General features: G+C 57.2%; 1 protein-coding gene across 5 annotated transcripts in view; it reads right to left on the bottom strand.

Annotated features, from left to right (window-relative positions):
- Window positions 1-11560, bottom strand: part of ABLIM3 (actin binding LIM protein family member 3) — a 54394-nt gene extending 42834 nt beyond the window's left edge. For 3 of the 5 annotated variants that reach the window (XM_083871784.1, XM_083871782.1, XM_083871783.1), the window contains exon 1: window positions 11176-11560. In XM_083871784.1, coding sequence (XP_083727910.1) covers window positions 11176-11188 — 13 coding nt within the window. In that variant the 5' untranslated portion in view covers window positions 11189-11560. The remainder of the gene's footprint in view (window positions 1-11175) is intronic. The other 2 variants (XM_083871780.1, XM_083871781.1) reach the window with 1 other exon arrangement.
- Between the last annotated feature and the right edge of the window lie 2420 nt (window positions 11561-13980).

Raw genomic sequence — 13980 nt, 5'->3', positions numbered from 1 at the left:
GAATGAAAGCCAGTTTGGAGATGTGAGCATGGCAGGCAGGAAGACGGGGATGAGCTGGAGACAGGAAAACAAAAGACAAGAATGGTGCCTTTCCACCTTGGCAAAGACATCCGGGAACAAGGGCATGAGAAAGGAGTCTGTAGAGTTTAGAATATAAAATGACATGGTGATGTAGTAGTTCTCACAGGCTGCAGGCAAAGTTTGTAGGTTTTGTATCTCGCACGGGTTGGTCACTGTAAATTAGAATATTCAACACGAAAAGAGATAGAATGGATTGGAACAAGGTGATCGCTCTCTTCCCTTACCTCTCTTCTCTTGCCCTCTCACCTCTCTTACCCTCCTCTCTTCTCTTACCCTCTTGGCCCATCCCCTCTCCTCTCTCTCACCTCCCTTGCTCCTGTTTTCTCCCCACGTTTTTCCCCTGCTCCTGCCCCGTTTTTCCCCCTGAGCTCTCTTCTCTCTCTCTCTCCCCATTCTCTCTTTAGGGCTTTGCTCCAGCCCAGGCTGGTGGCTGAAGGCAAAGCCCTTTTTACCCACCACCCTTGTAATAATAAACCCCTGTGTTTCTAGAACATCTCAGCTCTGCAGAGTTCCTTGTCCCTGCCATCCACGGAAAAATTTCTACACAGAGGCACCTGGGGGGTTCAGGAGGACACACAGAGCAGAGCTGGTGGCTCCTGCCACATTCCCAGCACAAGGGAAACTCTTGTCACCCCTGCAGCCACCTCCCTTCCTGCAGCACCAGAGGAGCATCTGAACCTGCCAGGGACTGAGTCTGGGGTGTCTCACAGCCCAAAGAGAGAAATATCCTGATATTTCTGGGGCTGAGAGATTTTTAGCCTGCTGGCAGTTGCTAACTTTTTTTTTCCCAAGGAAAAATTTCTCAAAAAAAGTTTCTTCTCAAAACAATCTTTGGCAAAACAACTCTCCTTTCTCAAAATAATCTTTCTCCAGGTGGTGTTTTGCTGTTTCTCTATGGGGGATTAATGAGGTGTTGTTCCTATTCACCAACCATGTTAAATCTGTATGGGAACACCTTATAAAAAGTAGTAAGAATTAGACAATAAAAGCCTTTTTTTCCATGCCCTTTGCCTTCTGAAATATTTGGAGTCTTTCTTTCATGTCCTATAGGGACAGAGGTGACAGTGCCTTGTGCCACTGGGTATTTGCCACCCTGGGGACAAGATGGGACCTGTGGCTGGGGGGATCAGCAGTGGCCACAGCAGCCTCCACCAGCTCTCCAGGGGAAGGATCTGGCACATCTCTCATCTGACTGAGAGCCCTTTGTGCCCAGTGGCTGCGCTGTGCCCAGAGAAGCCAAAGCAATTAGCATTTCTTGGAGACACTCTGGAAAAAATCTTCCCTGAGTGATGGGGAAAAAGCTGCCACATGCACAGCCAAGAGCCTGGAGCCACCTCCCAGGCCTGGGGGACACTGCTGGCAGTGCCACATGAGGAATGTGCCCTGCAGGGCTCTGGGAATGTGCCCCAGCCCTCACTGTGCCCCAGCACCCCAAATCTCACCCCTGGGCATCACAAACAAAAACAGCTCCCAGCACCTTTTCCCAGAGGGAAAAACCACCTCAGGGGGGGAAATCCATGAGCCCCCTGATCCCTCAGCTACACCTGAAGGCAGGGAAGGAGCAGTTTGGGAATCACCGCAGGAGCAGCAGCTGCAGCTGGCCCCAGCCGGGGATTATTTATTTTTAACAGAGACTTGTAGAATGCAGTGAGCGCCTGCGGGAGGGCTGCTGCTCACCCCGGGGCTGTCCCCAGCCCGTGCGAGGCACGGATCTCTCCCAGGCAGGTTTTTTATAGGGTTCCCTTCTCCTTCTCCCGGCCACGCCGCCCCCGCCCTGGGCAGCCACTCACATGCCGCTCACTCGAGTCTTTCCATTCCCTCTCGAGCTGTTTCCTCTCCTCTCCTTATTAGGGATCCACCTACCTATCCATCTTCTCATTCTCTCCCCCTCTGTGGCTATTTTTAAGATGCCATAAAAGCTTTCAACGGGGAGCATCCTCAGGGAGGAGAGGGATTTTATATGTGAGCCCATCAGAAGGAGTCATCACCACATAACTCACCACACAGGCAGTGACTTGCCTTGTTTTTTCCTTTTTTTTTTCAAAAGCAGAGGAGGGGAGAACATCCCCACTCAATCCCTCAGCTCTCCCTGGCCAGCTCATGCAGGCCAGATCCTTTTCCAGAAAGGAAGGATCAGATCCAGCCCATTCCTTCTTTTCCAGAGGGAAAGGATCAGATCCTGTCCATTCCTGCTTTTCCAGCCCATTCCTCCTTTTCCAGAGGAGAAGGATCAGATGCATCCCATTCCTCCTTTTCCAGAGGGGAAAGATCAGATTCATCCCACTCCTCCTTTTCCAAAGGGGAAGGATCAGATCCAGTTCATTTCTCTTTTTCCAGAGGAGAAGGATCAGATCCATCCCATTCCTCCTTTTCCAGCCCATTCCTCCTTTTCCAGAGGGGAAAGATCAGATCCAGCCTATTCCTCCTTTTCCATCCCACTCCTCCTTTTCCAGAGGGGAAGGATCAGATCCAGCCCATTCCTCTTTTTCCAGAAGGGAAATATCAGATCTATCCTATTCCTCTTTTTCCAGAGGGGAAGGATCAGATCCATCCCAGTCCTCCTTTTCCATCCCATTCCTCCTTTTCCAGAGGGGAAGGATCAGTTCCAGCCCACTCCTCTCGTGGTGGGACACCAGTTCAAGTTGTCTCAATCCACACCTGGGGGTGGATGGTTTTGCTCCCTGATCAAAGGCTCCAAGCCTTTGGATCATCCCGTTTCAAGCCTCAGCAGCTGCCACCAGATGAAGGATGAGAGGTGGTTCTCCCTCTGTGTTCACACACCTGGAAGCTGCTCTGCTTCTTGGTTCACGGTCAAAAAGTGGGGGAAATTCCAGCAAATCTGACTCCAAAGGCACAGCCTGGACAGACAGACAGGACTGAGGTCTTCCTGACTCCCACAAGCATCAACCCCACAAACCCCTTTCCCCTCCTAAATCTGGTTATTCCACTTGGAATAGCTGCCACCCCCTTTCTGTCCCAGAATCTGGCCACAAACCCGGCCCACACCCCAAAGAGCCACAGCTCCTGCACCCTGGAACAGCCTGGCAAGGGCCAAAACAGGCTGGCACATCTGTGCCACAGGGGGAGGGTGACCCTGACCCAGCTGTCACTGCCAGCCAGGTGTGGGGACACTGATCCTGGCACAGCCAGGTGTGGTCACACTGACCCTGATCCAGCTGTCAGTGCCAGCCAGGTGTGGGGACAGTGACCCCAGAGCCAGCCAGGTGTGGGGACAGTGACCTCGGTACAGCCAGGTGTGGGGACAGTGACCCTAACCCAGCTGTCAGTGCCAGCCAGGTGTGGGGACAGTGACCCCGGTACAACCAGGTGTGGGGACACTGGCCCCAGAGCCAGCCAGGTGTGGGGACAGTGACTCCAGAGCTAGCCAGGTGTGGGGGCACTGACCCTGATCCAGTTGTCACTGCCAGCCAGGTGTGGGGACACTGATCCTGGCACAGCCAGGTGTGGGGACATTGACCCCAGTGCCTGCCAGATGTGCACACACTGACCCCAGTGCCAGCTGTCACTGCCAGCCAGGTGTGGGCATAGTGACCCCAGTACCAGCCAGGTGTGGTCGCATTGACCCCAGTGCCAGCCAGGTGTGGGGACACTGACCCTGGCACAGCCAGGTGTGGGGACACTGACCCTGGTGCCAGCTGTCAGTGCCAGCCAGGTGTGGGGACACTGACCCCAGAGCCAGCCAGGTGTGAGCACAGTGACCCTGGCACAGCCAGGTGTGGGGACACTGACCCCGGTGCCAGCGGGGCTGAGGCCGGGCGATGTCCCCTCTCCTGATGCCACACCTCGCCCCGTGTCCCCGCAGCGCCGCTTCCCCCCTCAGCCTGGCTGTGCCCGGCACGGACCGAGCGGGTCCCCGGCAGCTCGGATTGGTTATTTATAGGAGCCGAGAGCGAGCTCATCTTACCTGGCTCCACCTTCTCCATCCCCTGCTGCCAGAGGAGCAGAGAGAGGGAAAAGCCGGTGCAGAACTCACAAACCACCCCTGGGTGCCCCACAGGGGCTGGGGTTGGGTTGGTGCTGACAGAAACGGGATCTGCATCACCCTGGAGGGGCTCTGCCCACCCCAACCCTCATTGCTTTGGGTTTGGCTTCAAGGAGAACCGTCCCATGGCTGGACTCAGCACCCGGCTGCTCTCTGGTGACACAGGGACCTTCCTGCCAGCCCAGGGACCTGGCTGGCCCTGTGGTCACCATGGGCATCCTGGTGGTGCAGAGCTCCAGCCACACCAGTGAGAGAGATCTGGCACTGCCCCAGGCCTGGCCAGCACAGCCAGAGGAGATTTTATCCCTTATTTTACAAAAAGCCCTCAAGGAATCAGAGCAGAGGAGACGGGGCAGGGCAGAGCAGCTGCCAGAGCAGCCCTGACCCAGCAGGGTGAGGAACTTCTTCTAGAGGGGGAAAGAAGAACCCCCTTCTTCTCCTGGGCCTCAGGAATGGCTCTCACACACAGCTTTGTTCCCTTCTCCTCCTCCTCCTCGGGCAGGGGGTGAAGCAAAGCCACCCTGGGCCATCCATCCCTGGGAATCCAGGCTGGGAGCAGCTGGGGCTGGGACATCCCCACCACATGTCCCAGCAAGTGCCTCCGAGCCAGGCAAAGACCCACCCGGGCCCCGAGAGGATTTAAAAATAGCTCCCATTCTCCAGCAAGAGCAATCCCTGGAAGTGTCCAAGGCCAGGTTGGGCAGGGCTTGGAGCACCCTGGGCTGTGAGAGGTGTCCCTGCCCATGGCAGGGGGTGCTACAAGAACTTCAAGGTCCCTTCCAGCACTGGCCATCCTCTAACTCCATGAAAATTTCAGGAAAATTCCATGAAAATTCCATGAAAATTCCACTTAAATTCCAGGAAAAATTCCAGGGAAAATTCCATTAATTCCATCCCAGCACAGCTGGGGTGTTGGGAAGGACAGGCAGAGCCCTGCAAGGTGAAGATTCCATGAAAATTCCAGGGAAAATTCCAGGGAAAATTCCATGAAAATTCCATGAAAATCCCATGAAAATTCCAGGAAAATCCCATTAATTCCATCCCAGCACAGCTGGGGTGTTGGGAAGGACAGGCAGGGCCCTGCAAGATGAAAATTCCATGAAAATTCCATGAAAATTCCAGGAAAATCCCAGGAAAATTCCAGGGAAAATTCCAGGGAAAATTCCAGGGAAATTCCAGGGAAATTCCACCCCAGCACAGCTGGGGTGTTGGGAAGGACAGGAAGGTGCTGTCCCAGGTGAGGTGTTCCTAACGGGGGCTGTTCCACGTGGGTTTGGGAGCTCACACCGAGCCCTGCTCTACATTCGGCTTTGTCTGATCCTGCTGCATTTCTGGGGAACAGTCACATAACAGTGCCTGCTCTGAGGACAGGTCAAACCCTGCAACTCTAAACTCAGGCTGCCTTGAGGAGGTTTTTGGGGCTGGCATTGGCACCAGCAAAGCTCTGCCTGCCCCACAGCTCTCCAAAATGTGCCACTTGTTGCCAAGAAAAAACCAGAAGTAAGTGGGATGGTTTCAAACCTCCAGCACCTGCTCCCCTCTTCCCCTGCTGTGCTCCTCAGAGAAAACCTTCCCCAGCTCTGAGCCTTCTCCAAGACTCAGAAAGAAGCTGATTCAAAATCAGAGTGGAGTAAAATGTCCACGAACAGAAAAACAAGTGATCCTTGGGGCTCTGCAGACCTTGCCAGGCCAGCAAGGGTGAGAAGAAAGGAAGGTCAGACAGGCTGGCTGAGGAAACCACAGCAGCAGCTCCTTTTTCTTCCTGCTCTCCGCCCCAGGCAGTGCAGAAAGCTCATCAATTCCCAGGCCAGGGCTTATGGCTGATACTGATAAAGCATTCAGAAAACTCCACCTGAGCTGAAAAATGCACCCAGAAACTGGGGCCTATCAAATACCCTGAGCCACCAGCAAATAAATGGGACTTGTGCAGCCGAGTTTGCTCCTGGGAGAGATCACTTAAAGCTCAACCAGCCCTTCCCTGAAAGCCAGGACTGCCCGTGGGGGCTGTGGGGAAGTGAATTCCAGGTGTTTTACTGCCCCAGGGATGCACTGAGCCCCCTGAATCCAGAGGGGCTGAGCACAGGAGGACTTGGCATCATCAATTTCCCTGCTCCAGATCTCCAGTTCCCCCTCCAGCCTCGCCCACAATCCAAACCCCTGAGCCTGAGGCACCTGTGCCTTCCCTCCACTCTCCCTTTCATCCTCCAAAACTCTCCATCATTGCTCACCCCAGTTCTTGCCGTGACCACTCCACCCCCAGACGCTTTCTGGAGGTGCTGCATCGCTCACAGCTCAGCCACTGATGGATTTAAGGACTAAAAATACCCAATGAGGTGTCCCAGCTGCTTCGTGATAGCCCCATCACGACAGGGCTGCGGGGTCCGGCAGGAACTGGGGGGGTTTTTTTCTTCCCTCCTTCCCAGCAGAGGCAGCAGCACATGGATTGCTGTCATCAGCCCAGCCTGCTAACACCGTGATCCTGCTAAACCAGTCATCACTCGATGATTAGAAAATGTGGTTTTTATTTTAAAAGAGCATGGCTAGGTCTCTGGAAGGATTCAATCGCTTCAATTGACCTTCCAGCACTCGCTCCACGGGCCTGCAGGGCCACTTTCCATGGCTCCTGCTCTTCCAAGGGCCAGCTGCCAGGAAAAGAGGGTTTGAAAGAGGCTGGGTGAAGCCTAGAGAGAGGACAGAGCCCGTCCACCAGCCCAGGGAACAGAGCTGCTGCTGCCTGGGACTGGAATTCTCTGGCAGCAAAGTGAATGCAATGGGCGATTGTCCCTCTGCCCAGGAAAACAGGGAATGGTTTGTGTCTGGTTGTTTATCAGAGTCTGGCTATTGAGAGGACTGAAATGTAGGCAGGGAGCCTGGGAGTTCCCTTTGGTGCCCAAATTCCAAAATAACACCCTGCTCATGACTCAAACAGGCTGATCCCTCCTGGTTCCCTGGATTTCTGAAAAAAAACCTCCCTGCAGGACCCTCCCAGCTCCTGCCCCACGGGGTGGGGACACCTGTGATTCACCTGCCTGAGGAGCAGAGCTGGAGCTGCCAGGGATGTGCAGCACCACAGGATTCCTCTTTAATTACACAGGGCCTTAATGGAGTTTGCTGGTAAACACCTTGTAACCACATGTGCCTGCAGATTATGGGGTAATTACGCTTAGAGGATCACGATCTAAGAGCCAGCACGATTTAGGGAAGACAAAAATAACCAAGCAAACATGCTGCATTCATCAGGATCCGGCAGGAAGCCTCCCTTCCCAAACCCTTCCAGCCTGGGGTGCCTCTCAGCAGGAATTTGAGAGGTGGCACGGATATAGGGATGAAACTTTCCACTTGGCATACCAGACCTTCTTGGGGAGCTCTCCGTGCTCCAGCAGGCTCCCAGCTGCTGCAAGGATGGGGATGAACGGCCCAGCCCACCCTGAGTTGACTTTGCCATCAGATTCTGGCCTCCTTTTTCCCCAGGTGCACGTTGAGGACAGGAGGGGGATCTGGAAGGTTTGTGAACCAGCCCCAACCACCAAGATCCAGATCCTGCCAAACCCAGCTCAAGGCAGGAGCTGGCCAGGGTGTCACCTCCCCAGGAGCTGGGATGTCCTTTTTGAGACCCAGAAGAACCAGGGTTCTCCTGGCTGCAGCCAGAGCTCTGTGATCCAACCACAGCTTCCTCCCACCAACGTCTTTCTTCACCTTCTGCTTTGAATTCCAATATTTACGGCACACGATACTGGGGCGTGCCTTTTGCAATGGTCAAAATGAAAATTCCTGTTGTTCAGACACCCCACCCTGGCTGCACAGGGCTACTTACAGGTGGACTTCCCGTGGGTTTTCTCACAGTTTGGACAATGGTAGATGGCACACCCCGTGCCCAGACTGGCAGCAGCCCCTCTCCCACCCCACAGGAGCTGGGCCAGAAGGGATGATGTGCAAATCCCACATCAGTGGGTGACTCACAGACAGCAGCACTCCAGGGACCTGCAGCACCCAGAGCTGCTGGCTCCCTCCAAAGCAGCAGAAGGGATTCTTCCCACTCGATTCAGGGGCTGAAATCCTCGGGGCAGTGGCAGATTTAACCCTTTCAGCACAAACACAGCCCAGATTCCGAGGGGGGTGCTGACTGCAGGCAGGGAAAATTCCAGGGTGGGATTTTTAAGGGATGTTCTCTTGGCCAAGGGTTTTTCCTACAAGCTCCAGCTCCCATGGGAATGCCAAGCAGCACCACAGACTTGTCTGCTAAGGTAGGGATCTATTTGTAACCAATTAGTGAGAGGCAGTGATAGCCTAATGAATGTAAACACCAACACTGTGCCCTCCAAACCCTCACTGCACACCTGGAATGGGATTCCAGGAGTGCAGCAGCAGAGATTCCACCACCTTCCCATTCCTTCCACCCTCAGGGCCACCCGAGCTGCTCTGCAGCCTCAGGACAGGACTTTATCCCTGAGATTGAGTGGTTTTATCTCTTCACCTCAAATACAAAAAATTTTCATCTGGCTTTGCCTTCATTATGGGACAGATGGAATCTTCAAAGTGAAAAGCAACCCCCTGTCCCCTCAGCAAGGTGAGGCTCCTGAGTGCTGAGTGCATGGAGCATCTCCAGAGATAAACCCAGCAAATCCTGCCCCGAGCTCCTGGAGGCCTGGCAGGTTTGCTCAGCACCGTGGCTCGGGGCCAGCCGTGGCCCTCAGCCACAGGTTTCCTGCCTCACATCAGCTCCAGGCAGGAGAGGAGCGTGAACAAAATGCAGCCAGCGAAATGGGAATCAGCGCTGGGAATTCACAGATCAGATGGTGGCATTTCATCCTCTCAGCTGTGCGCCTCCTTGGGTTTTGCCAGCCCCAAAATTTTAGCCCTGCAAGGCACGGGCACACCTGGGCATCATAAATTTATACAATCTGCCCTTGTCCTAGGGGGAAAAACAGCCCAAAAAAATCAAAGCAGCAGACCTTGCCCATGCTGGGAAACCTCTGACAAGTGGCACCAAACTCCAGTGAGCCACTGGAGGGTAAAAAAAAAACTGTGGTAGGTGAGTTCCAGGTGACATCACAGGGAGTGAAACAGAGATGGCACTGGCACAAGGCTCCCAGGATTCGTGATTTTGTGCCTCGTGGGCTGATGGATTTGCAGGCTGGGGAAGGATGCCCAGAGCTGGGCGAGGCAGCTTTTGGCAGTGTCCACACCAGCCCCAGAAGGTGCTGACGGCAGAGATGGCCCCACACCCAGAGCCACTGCTGGGAGCACAAGTGAAGCAGCATTTGGGCATCCAAGCCCTGCTGGGAGCACAACTGGGAGCCCAACAGGGCAGAGCCAGCACCCAGCAGGGTTTGCACCTCCAAAAGGACCTGGAGTCACCCAGAAATCACCAACCCCCAGCACAGTGAGCGACCAGGAGATGTCACAGACTTGCCAAGCCTTGACTAAAAACACACTTAAAATGAGGTGATGGCAATTTAGGCAAAGACTGCAGAGTCCCCCAAAAAGAGCTTGGCAAGAGCCCTGGCAGCTGCTGGCACTGCAGAGTGAAGTGCCCAGGGCCACAGAGCCACAGAGCCAGGAGGAGGAGCAGCTCCCAAGGGGCTCCAGTGGCCTCTCCCATGAGTCAGGGCACAGCAGCACAGGTTGGCTCCCTGGCACCTCGCTCTGTGTGTGTGTGAGAGGGAGTTTTGCAGCACAATCAGCTCTCTGGAACACGCCAGTGCCATAAACAGCCCTTATCTCCGGCAGCAGCCAAGCCAGCTATTAAGAGCTGGCAAGGAATCCCAAAAGGAACCAACAGGCATTTGACAGAATTGGCTTAGAGGAAGCTTAGCAGTCCCACCTGACCAGGGCGGCCACTGATCCCACCAGCCCTCTGCAGCAGCCCTGAGCTGCTCCCCCGGAGGAGCAGAGGGAGGACCCTTTGTTATCAGGCATCCTGCAGGCTCGGAAAGAATCAGTCCCTATTGTTTCCTACCTAAGCAGCTCCAGTCCCTCTCCCCCAGGGACCAGGGGCTCGCTCCTGTCCCAGGTGTGGCTTGGGCAGAGGGCACTGAGAAACTTCCTCGCCTCTGACACAGCCCGACGGAGCTGGAATCACCTGTTCTGTTGCCTCGCAGCGTGCCAAGGCATTTTTTTCACGCTGTTTTGCTCGGGAACCACCCCAAGCCCTGGGATTGAGAAACCTCGGCACGCCAGTGCAATGGAGAAGTTGCTGCTCTGCTGTTTTGTGCCTGGGAAGGGAGGAGGGCTCAGCTCCTCACAAAGCTCCAGGATTCATGAGAGGGCCAGGGGGGCTTCCTTGGGGAGGTTATCCCATGAGGAAACCCCTCAGGTGGCCACCAGCATCAACTCCTTCACCTGCTTTTAAAGGAAGGGATCCAAGTGTGCCAGGCCAGGTGGGCACAGCTGAGACACAGCACGTCAGGGAGGGAAAAAAAAAAAAAGGAATTGATCACGACTCGCCCAACACAGAATCCACAGAGGGCACAGAATCCAAAGTGAGCAGCCTCGGTGCCAGTTCTCATCTTATGCAGCACATTTTTCCCGAGCTCTGCTTCTTTAGGAATTCATCCACGGCGCATGAGTGCCTGTGTCCCTGTCTCACACGCACAATAGGAACACCCACATCCCCAGCTGCAGGAGATTTGGGGTTGGTTTTTTTTAATATTTTATTTCCAGTATTGCACCTGTGCTTTGCTCAGGTTTGTGGGTTTCTCCTCGCCCTCCTCCTCCTCTCTCCCATCCATTTCTCCCCAGGCAGAGGCAGCAGCAGCAGCAGCAGCAGCAGGGAGTGAGGCAGTGCCTGTCAGAGCGCTCCCGGCCGCCTCTCTCACCATGTTGCGTATCGACATTTCAGTCGATGCTCTGCCCTCCAAAACCCCCCCCCCAGAAATCCGAGCCAAGAAAAAAGTACTCGGTGGAGAGATAAACGCCGCGGCTCAGCCCACACCAAACACAGCCTGTCAGGAGGCAAGGCAGGGAAATAACCCCCGAATTCCAGCCCGCCAGCCTTCTCAGCGCTGTTATGACATTTTATTTTTTTTTTTTTTTCCAGTTCCTCCCAGCGGTATCAACCCCATCCCCAGCGAGAGGGACGCCGTACTCACCGCTAGTGCTCATCCTGCCGCTCCTTCCCCGTCCTCCTCATCCAACAAAGGGGCGAAGATGCTCTTTAAATCCGCTTTTCCTGCCGCGGGAGGAAAGCCGCCGCTCCCCTTCTCCCGGGAGGAGGAATATTCCCTAGAGCATCCCCCCGGCGGGTGTCCCCAGCGCTGTCCCCGCCGCCGGAGGATGCCAAGGTCACGGCTGGGGAGGGGAGCGGCCCCGGGGAGGATCCCGGCCGGGGCTGGGCCATGCACTGCGGAGCGCGGCCGCCCGCTTATAGCGGCTGGGAGCGGCGGCGGGGCCGAGCGGCACCGGGACCGCCCCGGCACGGCCCCGGCACGGCCCCGGTACCGCCCCGGCACCGCCCCGGCCCGGCGGCACCGCCCGCGGACAGCCAGGGGAGCGCCAGGGGACACGGGTGGGGCAGGGAGGGGCGGGGCAGGGCGTGGCAGGGCGGGGCAGGGAGGGGCGGGGCGGGGCGGGGCGGGGCAGGGAGGGGCGGGGCAGGGCGGGACAGGGCGGGGCAGGGCGTGGCGGGGCGGGGCAGGGAGGGGCGGGGCGGGGCAGGGCGGTGGCTGTACGGACACGGATCGCTGCACGGATCTGGAGGAGGCTGAGGGATGCTCAGCCTTGGCAGTGCCCTGTCCTGGCTGCGGTTCTGTCCACTGCGCTGCCCTGCCCTGCCCTGCCCTGCCCTGCCCTGCCCTGCCCTGCCCTGCCCTGCCCTGCCCTGCCCTGTCCTGTCCTGGCTGCAGTCCTGTCCTGCCTTCAGCCTGCCCACTGCCCTGCTCTGGATGCAGTCCCGTCCTGCCTTCGGTCCTGGCTGCAGTCCTGCTTTCCCCTGTTCTCTGCCCTGCCCTGGCTGCAGTCTTGCCTGCTGCCCTGCCCTGTCCTGGCTCCAGTCCTGCCCTGCCTTCAGTCCTGGCTGCAGTCCTGCTTTCCCCTGTTCTCTGCCCTGCCCTGTCCTGCCTTCAGTCCTGCCCACAGCCCAGCCCTGCTCTGCCCTGCCCACTGCCCTCTTCTTGCTGCTGCCCTGCCCTGGTTGCAGTCCTGCCTGCTGCCCTGCTTTGCCCTGTTCTGGCTGCACTCCTACCCAATGCCCAGTCCTGCTTTGCCATTCCCTGCCCTGCCCTGCCCTGCCCTGCCTGCAGTTCTGCTCGTTGCCCTGTTATGTTCTGGCCGCAGTTTTGCCCACAGACCAGCCCTGCCCTCAGTTCTGTCCTTAGTTCAGTCCTGCTCGCTGCCCTGCTTTGCCCTGCCCTCTGCCCTGCCCTCTGCCCTGCCCTGCCCTGGCCGCAGTCCTGCCCACAGCCCAGCCCTGCTCTGCCCTGCTCTGCCCTGCCCTCAGTTCTGTCCTTAGTCCAGTCCTGCCCTCTGTCTTGCCCTGCCCTGCTCTGTCCTGGCCACAGTCCTGCCCACTTCCCCACCCTGCCCTCAGTTCTGTCCTTAGTCCAGTCCTGCTCCCTGCCCTGCCCTGCCCTGCCCTGCCCTGCCCTGCCCTGCCCTCTGTCCTGGCTGCAGCCCTGCCTACAGCCCAGCCCTGCCCTCAGTTCTGTCCTTAGTCCAGTCCTGCTCCCTGCCCTGCCCTGCCCTGCCCTGTCCTGCCCTGCCCTGCCCTGCCCTGCCCTTCCCGCTGCTCTGTTTTCACCCCCTGCCCTGCCCTCAGCCCCTGACCCCCCTGGCTGGTCCCTCCCTGCCACAAGGCTCCTGCCCAGCCCTGGGTGCCAGCTCTGCCTGCCCTGCACCCTTTGCTCCCCAGCTTGGCCCCGCCGTGGCTGAGCATCCAAGAAATGCTGTCCCAGGACAGGGGGAGGCAGTTTATGCACCAGACTGGATTTCCCCCAGTGCCAAGGCTCCCTCCTGCAGCTGTCCAGGCTGGCAGCCCCAGCTGTCCTGGCAGCCAGGATGGGGAAGGGAGCTGAGGGTGGGAGTCTGCAGGATGGAGAGGGGCTCATCCCTCGGGATCAGAGCAGCCTTTCCTGGCTGGCAGCACCTGTGAGAGCTTCAAAACCCTGGGCTCCGTGTTTTGTGGGTGACACGCAGTGTGTCAGAACAAAGCCATGCCCAGGCTGCTCCCCCAGAGCCTGCAGAGCCCCCGGGGAGCTGTGCTGGGATTCCAGGCTGGGATTCCAGGATCTGGGAGCTGTGCTGGGATTCCAGGCTGGGATTCCAGGATCTGGGAGCTGTGCTGGGATTCCAGGCTGGGATTCCAGGATCTGGGAGCTGTGCTGGGATTCCAGGATCTGGGATTCCAGGATCTGGGAGCTGTGCTGGGATTCCAGGATCTGGGATTCCAGGATTTGAGAGCTGTGCTGGGATTCCAGGATCTGGGATTCCAGGATCTGGGAGCTGTGCTGGGATTCCAGGCTGGGATTCCAGGATCTGGGAGCTGTGCTGGGATTCCAGGCTGGGATTCCAGGATCTGAGCCCCAGCCCTGCCATAATGAAAGAGGTTTTCCATGCAGCGTGACAGGCGCCGCATCCCTGGCGCTGCTGGGGCTGGGGAGCTGCTCAGAAAGGCCCTTTTGGCTTCGCCTTTTCTCTCTCTCTCTGTTTTATTTGCAGCAGATGTCGGTGCTGACGTGACAAGACAGGTAGCAGGTCGTGTGAGCTGTGCTGGGGCTGGCGGCTCCCTGCCAGCCCTGCTGCCTGTCCCCTTTGGCTGTCCCCTCCCCTGGGGTGTCAGGGAGCAGAGGGAGTGGGAGCCTGGGGGTTCCTGCAGGGCTGGGGGGAACGGAGCTGCTGATGGCAGAGATTGAGAGAGGTTGTTTACAAGAGCGTGTAGTGACAGGACAAGAGGGAGTGGC

The sequence above is a fragment of the Zosterops lateralis genome (genome assembly GCF_965231275.1).
Source record: "Zosterops lateralis genome assembly, chromosome: 14".
Taxonomy (NCBI): Eukaryota; Metazoa; Chordata; class Aves; order Passeriformes; family Zosteropidae; genus Zosterops; species Zosterops lateralis.
Note: the sequence above shows the minus strand (reverse complement) of the source record. Positions and strands in the feature narration are given on the sequence as shown.